Genomic DNA, 13,774 nt, shown 5'->3' with positions numbered 1-13,774 from the left:
AACCCAACCAGTTGTCCAAGAAATGCAATCTGATAAGTCTGCGTGCGTAAATGGAAGTGGTTCGCATATTTCTCGGTTTGTGCATATAGTTTATACAGGTAATCTCATTTTCAAGAGAGACCTGTTTATCTCTTGATAAACAGGTCTCTCTCTCTCTGTCTCTCTCAACACAATGTCGTTTACATGTTTCCTCTGTTTGCTTTCAGTTGCTGCCTGCGGCTGCGTTGCTGTTGCAGTACTTCTGTTACTGTCCTCGTGCACAGTCCCACTGGCTATCAATTTTCTGAATTGACACCTGTCAAACTGGGTCTTCTTTAGGGTAATGAGGCTGTCAATAATTAAAGGGGTAAACCAAGTTATGGTACAGATATACCAAGTTCAGCCTGAAAAAACTCCATCACAAGTTACCACATCTAAAACGCCCAAAGTAATGTTTTTAAAAAAACCAACTGAAAAATGCACACATTCATTTGGTCAATTGTCCAAATCACTCACTTTTTATTGACAACGTTTCATAGATCACAAAATAAACATTTCAGCATTTGTCAAACTGTACATGGAGAGGCACAAATTCAATTGCATGCTTTAGAATTTGCGCTTTTTATGATTGGGCAAGTTCATACCAACAATGTCTTCAATCACATTATAGAAAAAAGCTTCATTTACACGTCACCTCCAATCTACAGAAGTGACGTCTGCAGCTTTTGCCAGATGGGGATCATCTTATGTACAAAACATGAGACTGAAAACTGGCAAAAAAGAACGATGCTGTAAAATATTTAAATAGATACTGCTGCTTCAAAAAAAACAATACATGAGCTCGCGAGAGACTTGGATATTTCAGGCCACAGCGAGTTATGGTTCTTCAAATGTCCTTTAAAAACTGCACTGGTGCTGAGGCACAGTGTGCAGTTCACCTGTCGTATATGCCATACGGTAAGATGGCAAAGATTTGGCTCTGGTTTCTGATGTTTTATTTACAAAAAGTGCACAGTGGCGGTGAAAGTGTATGTACATTTAACAGCTTAAATATCGAATTGGAGCAGACAACATATAGACTTCTCTGCATTTCATTAAATACAAAATCATCATCGAGACTTCTCTTTTCTTTACTTTTAACATTCAGGTGAGAAGAAGAGGCTCATACTGTACATTTCTCAACACGAAGGCCGGACGCCATCACAAATGTTCATTAACATGCCCCGTGTTTCTCGTGACCATCTCTCTTCGGTGTTTTCTTATCTCTGTGCAGCACAGTCTACGGTTTTTCCGAGGCCACTGCGTATATTTCGTCTATTTTCTCCTGGTACTTCTTCACAACAATGGGCCTCCTGAGTTTCATCGTGGGTCCTGCACAGACAAAGACGAAAGCGGGTCTAAATCGGTCTAAATCTGTACAGATTCAGTTTCTGCCGAGCGAGATAGACGATGACCGATAAGCGTTTGGCTCTCTGCAGCCTTAAAACAATGCTCTAGAGATTCAATCACTATTGAAGAAACTTCAATGGAATGTTGCCTGGCTTGCGACAGTCACACAATCCTTGTGACCTGATTACAACATGACCTCGGTTAAAGGCTGATTACATTTTACAGTGAGTTAAATAGTGACAACAGCAGTCAACACTTCCTCCCTCCCTTAATAGCAGGGCTGCAGATCAAATACCATAAGATGAGTCATAATAGGAAGTGTAGGAGGTATTTATTAGTTATTTTTCTAAATACAACATTTGCTTAAGTTTGAATTTTTTTCTTTATTCGATAATAATTTATCTTGCTTTGTTTTAGTGCTGATTTTGTTCATCAACAACCTTTTTTTTCCATGGCTAAGATGAGATCATGAGATCAATACACAACTATACTACCACTAAGGCCAACAATTTGATTTTGCTAATGTTGTTGCAGCTTTCCAGACTCCATCTTAAATATTATTTGGAAGTACTTTGCTAAAGTTTGACTAAAATGCTCATTCTTGGTCTGGACTAAATTTGGACTAAAAGTGTTTTCATAAACTAAAACTAGACTATAATGTTAAAAACTCTAAAAAATAGCTGACAAAATGAAGACTACTTTGTTTTTGTATTGTTTTGATGTGTGTATTTCGAGGCACATTAAGTTTTATATTGGTAAGCAGGAGGAGCCATGATTTCTTTGTTCTTGTGTCTGCTGGCAATTGATGAGGAAACCTAAAGAAAACACTAAAATGCTTTGCCTGCACACATTACATTCCCATGGTGCATCAGTGGCTGTTGATTTTGATTTCAGACAAATAAGTCACAACCGGAAGCAAAACAAAAACTCAAATTACTCACCCAGTTCTCCTCCGCCAATAGAGAAGTCTCTCTCCACAATGACCCACTTCTGGACCTTCTGGGCGTTGGATGTTGCTCTGGCGTTGATGCGCTCCATGCCCTCCTGAATGGCTTGGTAGATTGCTGGCTCCTTATTGGCTATGACCTCTGACACCTTGGTCGCTGTGATGCCGTGCTGCTGGCAGAAGTCCAGAACCTCGGGGCTCAGGTCGTCCGTGGGGTCGCCGTTGTCGTCTACGGTGCACTGTGGGAACAGAGGCGAGGTTCAGTATTGCGTTTGTTTTATTCTTCGAGCGGCCGTGTTTTGCAGGAACCAGAAGTCTGGTTACTTTGAGAGTGAGCAGCATGGAGAGGAACTTGAGCTTGTCGCCGATCAGCATGGAGTTGCTTAAAATTGGCACCTCGGCCTTCAGTGCATCCTCGATGGGCACAGGAGGGATGTTCTCTCCGCCAGCAGTGATGATCAGCTCTGTCCAAAAAAAAGACAGCGATAAACTCTCACGACAGACTAATCTAAAAAAGACAAAGGAAATCCTCAAAAGTTAAAGTAAGTGAAGCTAAAGACATGGACAGATTAAGAGCATTACATTTGTCATGACGCATTTTTGAAGGTTTTATGTTAGAATTGAATTGAATAATTTGATGTGCATTTCAAAATGAATTTACCTGACATTTTATAGATAAAAAAAGATCGATCCACTTATCACAAAAATAAATTGACAGATTAATCTGTAATGAAAACATCAACAGACAGCTGGTATGTACCAACGTCTCTCTTTAGACCAAACACTGATAACAAAAATAAATGGGAAAAAGTAAAAACAAGCCCTTTTAATCACAGCTTACCCTTGATCCTTCCTGTGATGTACAGGAATTCATGCTGGTCGTTTTTCCCCAGGTCTCCAGAGTGCAGCCAGCCGTCCTCGTCGAGAGTCTCTGCCGTTTTGTCGGGCATGTTCAGGTAGCCCATGAAGACGTTCCGACCCCAGAAACAGATCTCTCCGTTCCCATCCCCGTCTGGGTTCTCCAGCTTCGTCTTGCAGCCTGGCATCACTTTCCCGCAGCTGGAAAGACAAATCACGGGTCCACAAGACGCTCATTCAGAACCTGATGGTTTAGATTCTGACAAGAATGAGCTAAACTAGTCAAGTATGTTGAATAAATGCCATGATTGGTTACAGTAAATCATTAAAATACAGGAACATGCTGCTAGGAACACAGGTGATAATCGCACGGTTTCCAGGGGACATAAAAAGTGATGATCTCAGCTGGGTTATTTACATTTTAGCTCATTTTTAACACCTTCCGTAAAGCCACAAATTAAATGAGAGTACTCCAGCCGGGTTTGTCACTTTTTTTGTAAATAGACTGAAGAATGCAGTCAGTGGTAAAATGGTGTTCCCCATTACATTTTCACTGAAGAGAAAACTATCGACAGGTTGCCACAGCAGCTTGTAGTATCCGTTGTAGTGCCGACCTTGTGAGCTTGTAGTCGCTGTTGACGGAGACGGTGTGCGGGCCGGAGCTCTCACTCATGCCGTACAGCTCCATCAACGGGACGTTGAGGCTCATGAAGTACTCCAGAGTATCTTTGGTGACGGGGGCAGCGCCCGTGAAGCAGATCTTGCAGCGGTCTAAGCCCAGTGCGGTGCGCACCTTCTTGAAGACCAGATTGTTAGCCAGCATGAAACCCCACGGCACCACATTCTCCCTGTAAACCAAGGCCGGAGAAGATATCCAAGGTTAAAAACTCAGGTTGAGATTTCGTGTGAATCCTGTCTGAATTCTAACTGAGCATCCCTGCTGCCGTCTCACCCGTTCATGGCACTGTAGTTATACTGCAGGCCTATGGACTTGGCCCAGTCCGCCACTCTCTTTCTCATCGGGGATGTCTTGGCACCCATAGCTTTCATCTTCTCCTGCATCTTCTCCCACACTCGAGGGACCCCCATGAAATACGTCGGGCGAGCCTCTTTCAGCGTTGTTGCCAAGGAGCCCTGGAAGGGTGATTGGGGATTAGAGTCAAGATAAGAATCCCATGATCAATTCTGTGTCTGTTCAAAAAGAAGGCCTCCTTACCTTGAGGGCATCTGGCTCTGCAAAGTAGACCGTTCCAGCAAAGGCCATAGTGATCCACATGTCTATCATCTGAGCCGCCACGTGGCTGAGCGGCAAGTAACTGACCAACACCTCTGCAGCGTAGGTGTAATCTACCAAGAGCGATGCTGTGCGGGCCGTCCATGTCAGCTGCACATCAAAAAAAGAGTTTTGTTTGTTTCACGGTGCAAATTGGCGAACACACACCAACACCGCCCTCAGCCTCCACTTGTCCCTCACAGGCATGACTTAACAGCCAAAGGGTAATTTGAAAAAAAAAAGGGGCAGAAAAGGTTATTGGATATTTTAAAACTTAATGTTGAGCCAATAGTGTGGCTTATGGAGTCATCAAGCAAGCACACTGTTTTTTCTCTTAATGTCTAGAAAACTCAAGTTAACTTTAAAAGTTTATACTAATGATTGGAGAGAGTCACGTATTCGCGATTACTTGGAGTAAGCACAGATAACAACTTAAACCGGAAATCACACACTGGAAAAAGGAAATAGCTTACCAACTTTTCCAAAAAATTACTTCAGTTGTTAACACACATATAATTTCAGTTTGTTCAACTTAAATATAACAAGTTAAGACAATTGATAACGTAATATATTTGGGTTTTTGGACTTAAAGATAAACAAAATAAGGAATTTGAAGGTGTCAACTTAGCTCTGGGAAAGTTTCCTGACTTTTAATTTTTTTTTTAAAGAATTGATATGGTAGAATTTGTTGAAATTAATATTTAGATTTGGGTCAAATATGTGGCAGATTAATCAATAATATTAAACAATTGTTAGTTGCAGTCTTGAGAAGGAATAACATTTAAAAGCAGTTCAGTTGCGTCAAACCAATAAAAGCTAAGAACGAGAAAGTCTCTTGTGTAGATAACTCACGTTGTCGTGGCTCAGCATGACTCCTTTAGGGTTGCCAGTGGTTCCTGAGGTATAGATGAGAGTACAGCACTCGTTGGCCCGGAGACTGTCAATCATAGCATTCAGCTGCTCGTCGGGAATCTCCTCCCCCAGCTTCATGAACTCCGCCCACTGCACAAATACAGAGATAATGGTAAAAAGGAATGTGTCAAAAATTCAGACTGATGTGCAGTAAAGTGTAGCACATTTCTCCAACTACAATTCGTAAGCAGACATACATATATATATACATATACACACAATGTACTATGAGTTATAAACATGTAACTTATCTATTTAATCAATATGTTTGCGGAGTGAACGTACTGTATACAGGAACGGTGCTTTCTGCTGCAGCTCGCCTTTATACTGAACGATGGCTTTCAGATGAGGTAGTTGATCTTTAACCTGTTGGGAGAAAAACAACTCTGTCATGTGAGGACAGATTTTTTTCTCTCCGTATGCATGAATAAGTTACTACAGGCACATTAAGGGCAGGTGCTATAGTGTCTCCTGACCTGCAGGATTTTGTCGAGCTGTTTCTGGTTCTCCACGACCAGGATGTTGGCGTCACAGTTGGACGCCACGTAGTGACAAGCCTCGGGGGAGTTGGTCGTGTAAATGCCGGCGGCCAGGCCCCTGTGGCACAAATCAGATGCAATGAGAATAAATAGCTCCGCTGAATCCACAGCGTTTCTCGCGTGAGCCACCGAGAATGTTTGCTCAATTGCCTCTATGACATGGAACACCACTCCCTCAACTCATGAAGATCTTTTTAAAGACACATATCTACATTATCTATTTCATGGTCAAACAGGCCAAAGTGACAATATAACAACCTAGAACTGTTCATCATTGTATCTCATTTTCATTCCTACTTACAGTATATTTTAATTTCACCCAGATAAGTGGTACAAAATTGATGCATGGATTAACCGATTAAAAAATATTAACTGATCACGTTAATGGAATTCAACGGCCTAATGCAACAAAATCCTCCATCACACCAGTCTCACTCTTAAGTATATGATTATACTTAAGACTTTTCTTCTTTTTTTAATAAAAAAAATAAATAATAACCCAAACATGAGATACAACATATGCAACAAAATCTGAATTTTAAGAAATAATGAATAAAGTTTATGAATACAACTATACAAAACACAGCACCTTAAAACTGCCTGTTTAAGCACATGGAATAAGACCAAAGTAAAACAATGAGGTTTACATGTGAAGACTTTAAAACATCTCAAAACATTGGCAACCATAAGAGAAAACACAAAAGATTTGAGCTGATACGTTCGTTTTACTGGATACCAGCAATGAGAATTGCAAAATAAACTGTTAAAGTCACGTGTTTTTAAGTGTTGTAAAGGAAATTTAGGGCTGTCGGTAGTTCAACAGCTGGATATCAAAACAATAACAACAATAATTGTTGCTGTGTCCAATGTTTTCCAGTGGGAAGTTGAGGGAATGGCAGGCCTGACACCGTCAATTAGGGTTCCTGTGACGTTAAAACTCAGCCCAGGCAGATGTGGGCAGAGACACAGAAGGAGAAAGAGATAAACACGGACAGAGACAAACGTGCCGTGTCGGGTGAAATTATGCTGAGGCATCTCAGGTTAAAAAAAGAAAGAAAGAAAGGTTGATAAGTCTTCAAGCAGTTTTCCTGCCTCACTTTAAACATGATCTTACCCAGCCAAGATGCAGCCGATGTCTGAGATGAACCACTCGGCGGAGTTGAATCCCAAGATGCCCACGCCATGGTAACGCTCCAGCCCCAGCTGGACACATCAAGAACATGTCACTTTAATTACACAGTGGCACGGTACTTGCGTTACTTTTGTCCTACTTTGCCTTGCGGAAAGCCACTCCGTGTCATGAGACGTGAACATGGCCGTGAAACGGGAGCCGTAACACAAGCTGTGAATTTCACACGCCCAAGTGTACGTTTTCAGTCGCCCGTTCTCACACAAAGGAGATCGTGGCGAGGGAGCGGGTACTGTTTACAAAAACAGGTGCCAGGAACGCACGGGGGCTTGTGTTGTTGAATTTCTTGAAGATTTTGCTCATGTCAAATTTATTCCTCTATTTAAAAATAGAGTGCGGGGAGAATATACAGTATTTATGTAAACGCTCAACACTACCTCTGAATTGTTACATACAATAAATGAATTAGTCTCGCCTTGCCTTATTTCTGTTCCTGAAAAACTGGACAACTGGACAACGGTGGTCAGACATAAAAAAAAAAAACTACTTGGTGTAAGCTGAATTGCATTAACATAGAAATTATTATACCATTAAATGTTTATTTTGGGAGGGAAAAGAGTAGAGAAAAATTCACAATAACTGGGAAAATCTGCTACAAAGAATGTATTGTAAAAAAGATGAGGTTCCCCATTTCCCCGTGCGTCCTGTGAGTGAAAAATCAGGTTTGATGCTCAAAACTCTTGTGTCTAAAAGTAATTGAGGTTGTTTTCTTTTAATACCACGTAAATGATTGAATCGTTATCGAGTGAAGAGCTACATCAGATAAACAAGCGCTGCTAAACGCAAAGTACAAGCCTCACCGGCAAAGAAGCAGGAGCTGGTTTCTCTTGTCTTTGAGAATTTCCCAAGATTTGATCTGGTCAAGCAAACCCATAAATAATGTAAAATCATCTAATGTCTACAATGCAGTATAGAAATGTTCAATTAACGTCATTTAAGGGATGTGATTATAATAATTAAATTAAGTTTTTAAAAAACATATATTATCAACTTCACTGTTTCTGTTGTTACCGCTCTCTGACTGTAGGATATGTAGAACAGTTTATGTCAAAAAAAAACTCAAAGCCAGTACTGTCATCACACAGTAGATGTTTTGTTTGAACTCAAATCAATGGGCTGAAATAGATGCAACAGAAAAAAAATAAAGTCGCTGCCTTAATGCTTCCCGATTGCATTTTAATTCAAGCACGCAGGAGTACGGTCTTTTGCACAGAATACGCAGAACGAGCTCATTTGCAAACGAACCTTGAGAAAACCTTTTGCAGCCGCACGGCACTGCTCGTAGTATTGCCTCCACGTCAGGGTCACCGACTGGCCCTCCGTTTTGGACACCAAGGCAGGACAGTCGCCGTAGTGGTCCACCGCCTCCAGGAACATCTGATGGATGGTGATGGGAGTCTCCGAGGCCTGGCCCGAGCCCTCCATCCTCAGCCGGACCGCCCCGTCTCTGCTGGCGCTCCACAGCTGGTCCGCTGGGGCCAGGGTGGCTGCCCCGTTCGCATTCGACAGCGGCACTGCCCTGGGCTGCTCTGTGTGGGGACAACAGGGACAGCCACCTTTACCCGCCATGAATGACAAGTCCAGTTGACAAGACAAAGGACACCACACAAGCACAGGACACACGAGCGAGCTCGCACTAGAAGAAGAGTCGTGAGTGTGCTGGGGGACTGCACACGCCTTGTGGCTCGGATCAACATGATTTGCGGAGAACGGGGGGAAGGCTGCGCTGTTACATGAGACAAAACAGGAAGCTGTGGAATGTCCACGCCTAACTACCTACCTACCCACCTATCAGGTTTGGTTAGATGAGGAGGAAGTAACACATTTTGAATGCAAAGAAGAGCTACTGGATTGCTTTGTGAAAGCTCTCAAACAAAAAAAAAATGCTGTTAACTGTTTTCTTAGAACACACACACAAACCTTGCTCTAATCCCCTCCTGTAATTGCTTTTTAATCCTTTTTCTTTGCATTGGAAGTTTCTTTGCCTGTCTTCTTCTGTCTTCTGGTTTAAAACTTCACAGGCCTGCGACTGTTTCCAGAGAGGCGACATATTTCTGTCAACTGATGCACAAAATGTTTTAAGCAAATCTTGATGCATCATTTGATACAGTTACTCATGTGATTTTTACTCAGCAGACTCTATTTTTGCATCTAAAAATTCCTCACAAGGCCAGTCAGATCTTCTTCTTTTCAAAAGCCTTGCAACTTCTTCAAATTTTATCTAGTTTCCTCCCCAAAATAATTTCCCTTGGTTGTATTATCCACAGTCACACACTGCTTGCATGACACAGACGCAAAACATTCCCCTTGTGCTGTAACTGTTTTGAGGGCCTATCAGGAAAAAAAACACACAAACCCCAACATGCTGAACTGTAATACTACGAAGCAGGATTCGTGCTTATCGAGGTAAGTTCAGGTATTTACTCTGGGTTTTCTGTCCTAAAGCTGGTTCTCCTCTTACCGGGGTAAATCTGCATTGTCACTTATGATGAATGGCTAACCTGCTCCAGGGGAGGTTTAGTTCAACATAAAAGATCAAAGCCAGTCACCAGTCCAACTACTGACCAATCAGATCACTGGAAAACCACCGTGATCATTCTACAGGATCCTGACTGATGATTTGACTACTGATGGATTCCTTTTAATTTTCTTTCTCTATCACTGCAGCTCGGAACAACACGAGGAGACTGTGGCGATAAATAGTAACAAAAAATGAAATAATGTTTGTTTTTTTTAAAATGATTCACCCACTTTTCAATATTTGTCATGATCATGAATCAACAATTCAGTGCGATTGACCTCATCATACATTAACGTCTTCTCTCTGTTCTCTTAAACAGTCTGACATCACTTCAGCTTCTCCTCATCATAGTTTGATCATCGCCAGAAAAAAAAAATTCACTCGATAGTAAACTTGATAACTTCCTGTGCTAATTTACATGATATTTTCAGACTGACTGAAAAATATTTCGAGTGGTACTTTTTCTGTTTCTGTTGTTTGATCATTTCATTTTACTTTCTTTGTAGAATGTCACATTTACATGCCACTTAAAACAAATTGACAGTCAGCGCTGCTATTTATTGGGCATGTTCTGTCACATTCACACACACACATTCACACACATGCCGGAAGAGCCGTCAGAGGCCATTTAGGGTTAAGTGTCTTGCCCAAGGACACACTGGAATGCGGACTAGTAAAATTTAACAGCCAACCTTTGGGTTCGAGGATGACCGACTCTCCCTCCTGGGCCACAGCCACCACAACATCAAACCTGCAGCTAAGGATACGGAATGAGAGATGATCCCTGAAATTACCTTTGAACTCCCCCCATGCTGCTCTTCTCTGCTGCATAATCCAGACTAAACTGAACTTAACTCAGCGAAACTCGATCGGGTGGAAAAACCTGCCAGTGGAGCCAAGGCTGTAATTCATTAGCTCAACACTTATTATATTTCCTTTTTTTTCAAACTCATCTTGAAATAAAACTTTATGCAGCAGTGTAAAAGTCATTAGAGCTAGAATCTCTTTTTTTTTTCTGTGTTTCATTGATGCAAAGACTTTGATGTTGTTTTTGATTTGTCAACTTGACAATCCCGCTGATTATTAATAATTCACCTAGCAAACTGTTATTAAGCTGATAGTGCCCCTTTCTACAGGTAACATGTTTCTATATGTTCAACTTGATTTTGCGTCTCAGATTTTTTGTAGAGGCCTGAATCTAGAAAACAAGTCAGAAAAAACTAAAAAGTAGTATTTGTGGAGCAGCAATCCCCCCCCCCCCATTCATTTGAGTCATTCAGGTTTGCTGTGTTCTACAATTAAGCATTTTGTTCCTCTAAAAGTTCACCTCTGACGCAGTTACTCTCCAAACCTGATTAGTCCCCCTCTCTTAAACATTACACTCAGACTCTTACCTAGTGAAAGTCCTTCAGTCATTTCCTCCAGCTCAGGAGATCTCGGAGGTCCGGCCGGTGCTTCGGTCGTGCTGCAGCAGGAAGGATGAGTCTCTTCGTTCTCCGAAGCCGATGTTGCGCTGAGCTCAAGTGTGGCGGCTTCTCCATTGGGGATGACAGTGGAGTGGGTCTGTAAGTCTGAAGAGTCTGACACAGCCTGTGCCTTTTCGGAAGGGATGCTGTGAAGGTGATTCGGAGATTATGAATCAGAAGTAATATCAATTAATCATTTTTAGAAATAAAACCAAATGATCTTAAAGAGATCAAATCTTCGCGAGAATCATCTTGAAATCGGTTAAAGATTAGTTTCTCACTTTGGGACATGCATCTTTTTACATACCTCTCAGTATTACCATCCATGACTGCGACACCTTTGCTCATAGCCGAAATCTCCTTGGACACTCACCTCGTATTTGCTAGAGACAGAGAAAACTATTATATGGATGTGAAGTGAAGCTGGCATTGAAAAGGTTCAGATGTTCTCCGACGTACTCCACACTGATAAGATAATTGATCATGACACAGCACCGCTCTGCTCATTTATAACACCGGGATCTAAAATGATTGCAACAGGTCAGAGCCAATGACTGGCAACGCTACGAATCACGTACTGCAGAGGCCTTAATGATGAAACGATGAACACTGTGCCAGACAGTGTTGGGACATCTGTTTGCTCACTTTATAACCGTTATACGACCTCAAAACTGTGCGCAACTTTGACCGAAATGACCACACTTTGAAACAAATACTGCTGCATCTCTGTTAGCACTAGTCAATTAAAATAATCAGGCCCTGACCCAAATTTCGGGAATGAAATATTGTCAACTCAGCTGTTGTCCTCATCTCCCTTCCCTCGTGTCTGTAGTGCAGAAAGTCCAACAATGCCACCTGGTGTGCACATTTTGCAATGGAAACAATTTAAATACCCCCCACGTGTATGTCTTCAATTAAGTCCAACGTCAAAATGAATCCATCAATCAATCAAAAACAAATTAGTTACACATTCACTGACAAATGCGAGACTGCATTTTATGATAAAGTAAAATTAGATTAGGATCTGTGAACGCTGCGGAACCTCACTCTGACCTCTGGGTTTTTAAGATAACTATGCTCAAGATTTGTGACGACCAAAGTTCATACGACTTGCAAAACTACAGTGAGGCAATATGAAGTCATGACTGCAAATTCTTTGCTCTGGATTATGAAAATATCATTGCAAGTGCACAAAAAAAAGTTGATTTCAGTGCCATTGTTGACTTTTCTTTGATTTGTACATTACCCAGAGAGGAGGGGAAAAAAACTACAAAGAAAGACCAGAATGATCCAGAGCAGTTTCACGTGTTTATTCCCAGTGTGTAAAGATGAAGTCCAGGAGAAGACAAGCTTTTAACTGCTCTCAGTCAATGCGGCGAGGGGGTTTAAAGAAAGACTCAGTCTCTGTTGACCAAACAATAAAAGTCGAGGAACCTGCTCATATGAAATGTGGGTTATCTCTTAGCCGTGTGATTATCATAAATATATTTACATCCCCAAGGGCTGGGAAATTCATTTTGCGTCCGTAAACATTGCAAAGACTCCAATGGGCTGTTTGTTTTGTTTTAAACTTAAATAAAAATAAAATGTTGTGTTCTGAAAGTAAAAAATAAAACAGCTGAGGCAAAAACAACATCTGTGACACGTCAACAAACAAAGCTCTTCTTCATCCCCATAAAGGACATGCATTCACGCAGAGCCGTTCATTACAACAAGAGACACCATGCACACGTCTTTTCACACGTTCCCATCAAAACAGCACAAAGTGGTCAGTATAGATGATAGCCTACCTCGTCCGGTGACAGAGCTGAATGGCATCAAGATGAGAGGAGTGGTCGGGAACAAGACAGACCTGGATCACCCTTTGCCCATCGCAGGGACTCAACTGTCACCCCCCGCCCCCCCCCCCGGTGAAGGAAATATCAGCCTATAGGGGACTCGTGCGAGGGCACATACTCACGCCTCGTCCAGCCACAGAGACTTTCGCAATCGCCTGAACACCTGCTGCCGCAGCCGCGTTGAGCGGTTAAAGATCCACCAACAAACTTGACCAAAGGTCACGGCTCGTCAAGGTGAGGAGGACCTGACACACTTCAAGAGTCTTCGGCTGGTGGAAACCGGCTTTGTTTTTAGTTTTAACTATAGTGGCTGACAACTGTTGGCATTGGTGACACTCCACAACATTTGACTGTATAAAGATTTTGAAGCAGTGCCGGGGGAAGGTAGTTGTACATTATTGAGAGGGTTGTGTTGTCCGCCAATCGACTTCTGAAGACCGTCATTATCAGATATGCACGATGAGGCCTGTCAGAGGAAATATTGATAAAAGAGTAGATAAGCTTTCTCAGGGTTATGATGATACATGAGACTTTGACCCATAAAGCTGTTGTTCAACAGTTGGACAAAACTTGTGCAACTCCGGCTTTTTTATACCAGATTTACAAAATCAGGAGAGAAGAGTCAAGATATTGGCAATACACACTGAAACACATACCCTTCTGATATCATGCTGCAGACTCCTCTATGCCTGTTTTTTTTTTTATTGGTACACTATAAGGTGCATAAGGGAGATCAGGGGCATAATCATTTTTGCCAAAGCACTTAATGGAAGCAGTTTAAAAATCAAAAAAACTTTAAAATAATCGAACTCTCTATTCTCTTTTCTCACTTTAGAGCCGTTGATCCAGGCTCATTTCTTCTTC

The 13,774-nt window shown here is 41.8% G+C and overlaps 1 protein-coding gene across 6 annotated transcripts; it reads right to left on the bottom strand.

Annotated features, from left to right (window-relative positions):
- Positions 1–474: 474 nt before the first annotated feature.
- Positions 475–12,989, bottom strand: LOC118313753 (long-chain-fatty-acid--CoA ligase ACSBG2). Of its 6 annotated transcripts, XM_035639511.2 has the most exons (15): positions 12,863–12,989; positions 11,380–11,455; positions 11,001–11,218; positions 8,331–8,614; positions 7,011–7,099; positions 5,834–5,954; positions 5,643–5,723; positions 5,298–5,447; positions 4,389–4,556; positions 4,125–4,306; positions 3,787–4,020; positions 3,156–3,373; positions 2,639–2,778; positions 2,310–2,553; positions 475–1,350 (listed from the first exon to the last, which is right to left on the bottom strand). In XM_035639511.2, the coding sequence occupies exons 2-15, from the start codon at positions 11,418–11,420 to the stop codon at positions 1,259–1,261; spliced, it is 2,262 nt and encodes a 753-aa protein (XP_035495404.2). In that variant the 5' UTR covers positions 11,421–11,455; positions 12,863–12,989; the 3' UTR covers positions 475–1,258. The 6 variants fall into 6 exon arrangements, with proteins under 6 accessions (XP_035495404.2, XP_035495407.2, XP_035495406.2 ...); XM_035639514.2 differs by lacking the exons at positions 11,001–11,218; positions 11,380–11,455; positions 12,863–12,989 and adding an exon at positions 10,401–10,531; XM_035639513.2 differs by lacking the exons at positions 11,001–11,218; positions 11,380–11,455; positions 12,863–12,989 and adding an exon at positions 10,299–10,452.
- Positions 12,990–13,774: the final 785 nt, after the last annotated feature.

This window comes from Scophthalmus maximus, chromosome 19, assembly GCF_022379125.1.
Source record: "Scophthalmus maximus strain ysfricsl-2021 chromosome 19, ASM2237912v1, whole genome shotgun sequence".
NCBI lineage: Eukaryota > Metazoa > Chordata > Actinopteri > Pleuronectiformes > Scophthalmidae > Scophthalmus > Scophthalmus maximus.
The sequence above is the reverse complement of the archived record's forward strand: the minus strand, read 5'-3'. Positions and strand labels throughout refer to the sequence as shown.

What these genes read in the sequence shown, in the direction of transcription:
- LOC118313753 (XM_035639511.2), bottom strand. Translation starts at nt 11,420, where the DNA reads ATGAGCAAAGGTGTCGCAGTCATGGATGGTAATACTGAGAG. An exon ending in GACTGAAGGACTTTCACTAG is followed by an intron (nt 8,615 to 11,000) that starts GTAAGAGTCTGA and finishes GTCCCCACACAG; the next exon opens with AGCAGCCCAGGGCAGTGCCG. An exon ending in CCATGCTGCTCACTCTCAAA is followed by an intron (nt 2,554 to 2,638) that starts GTAACCAGACTT and finishes CTGTTCCCACAG; the next exon opens with TGCACCGTAGACGACAACGG.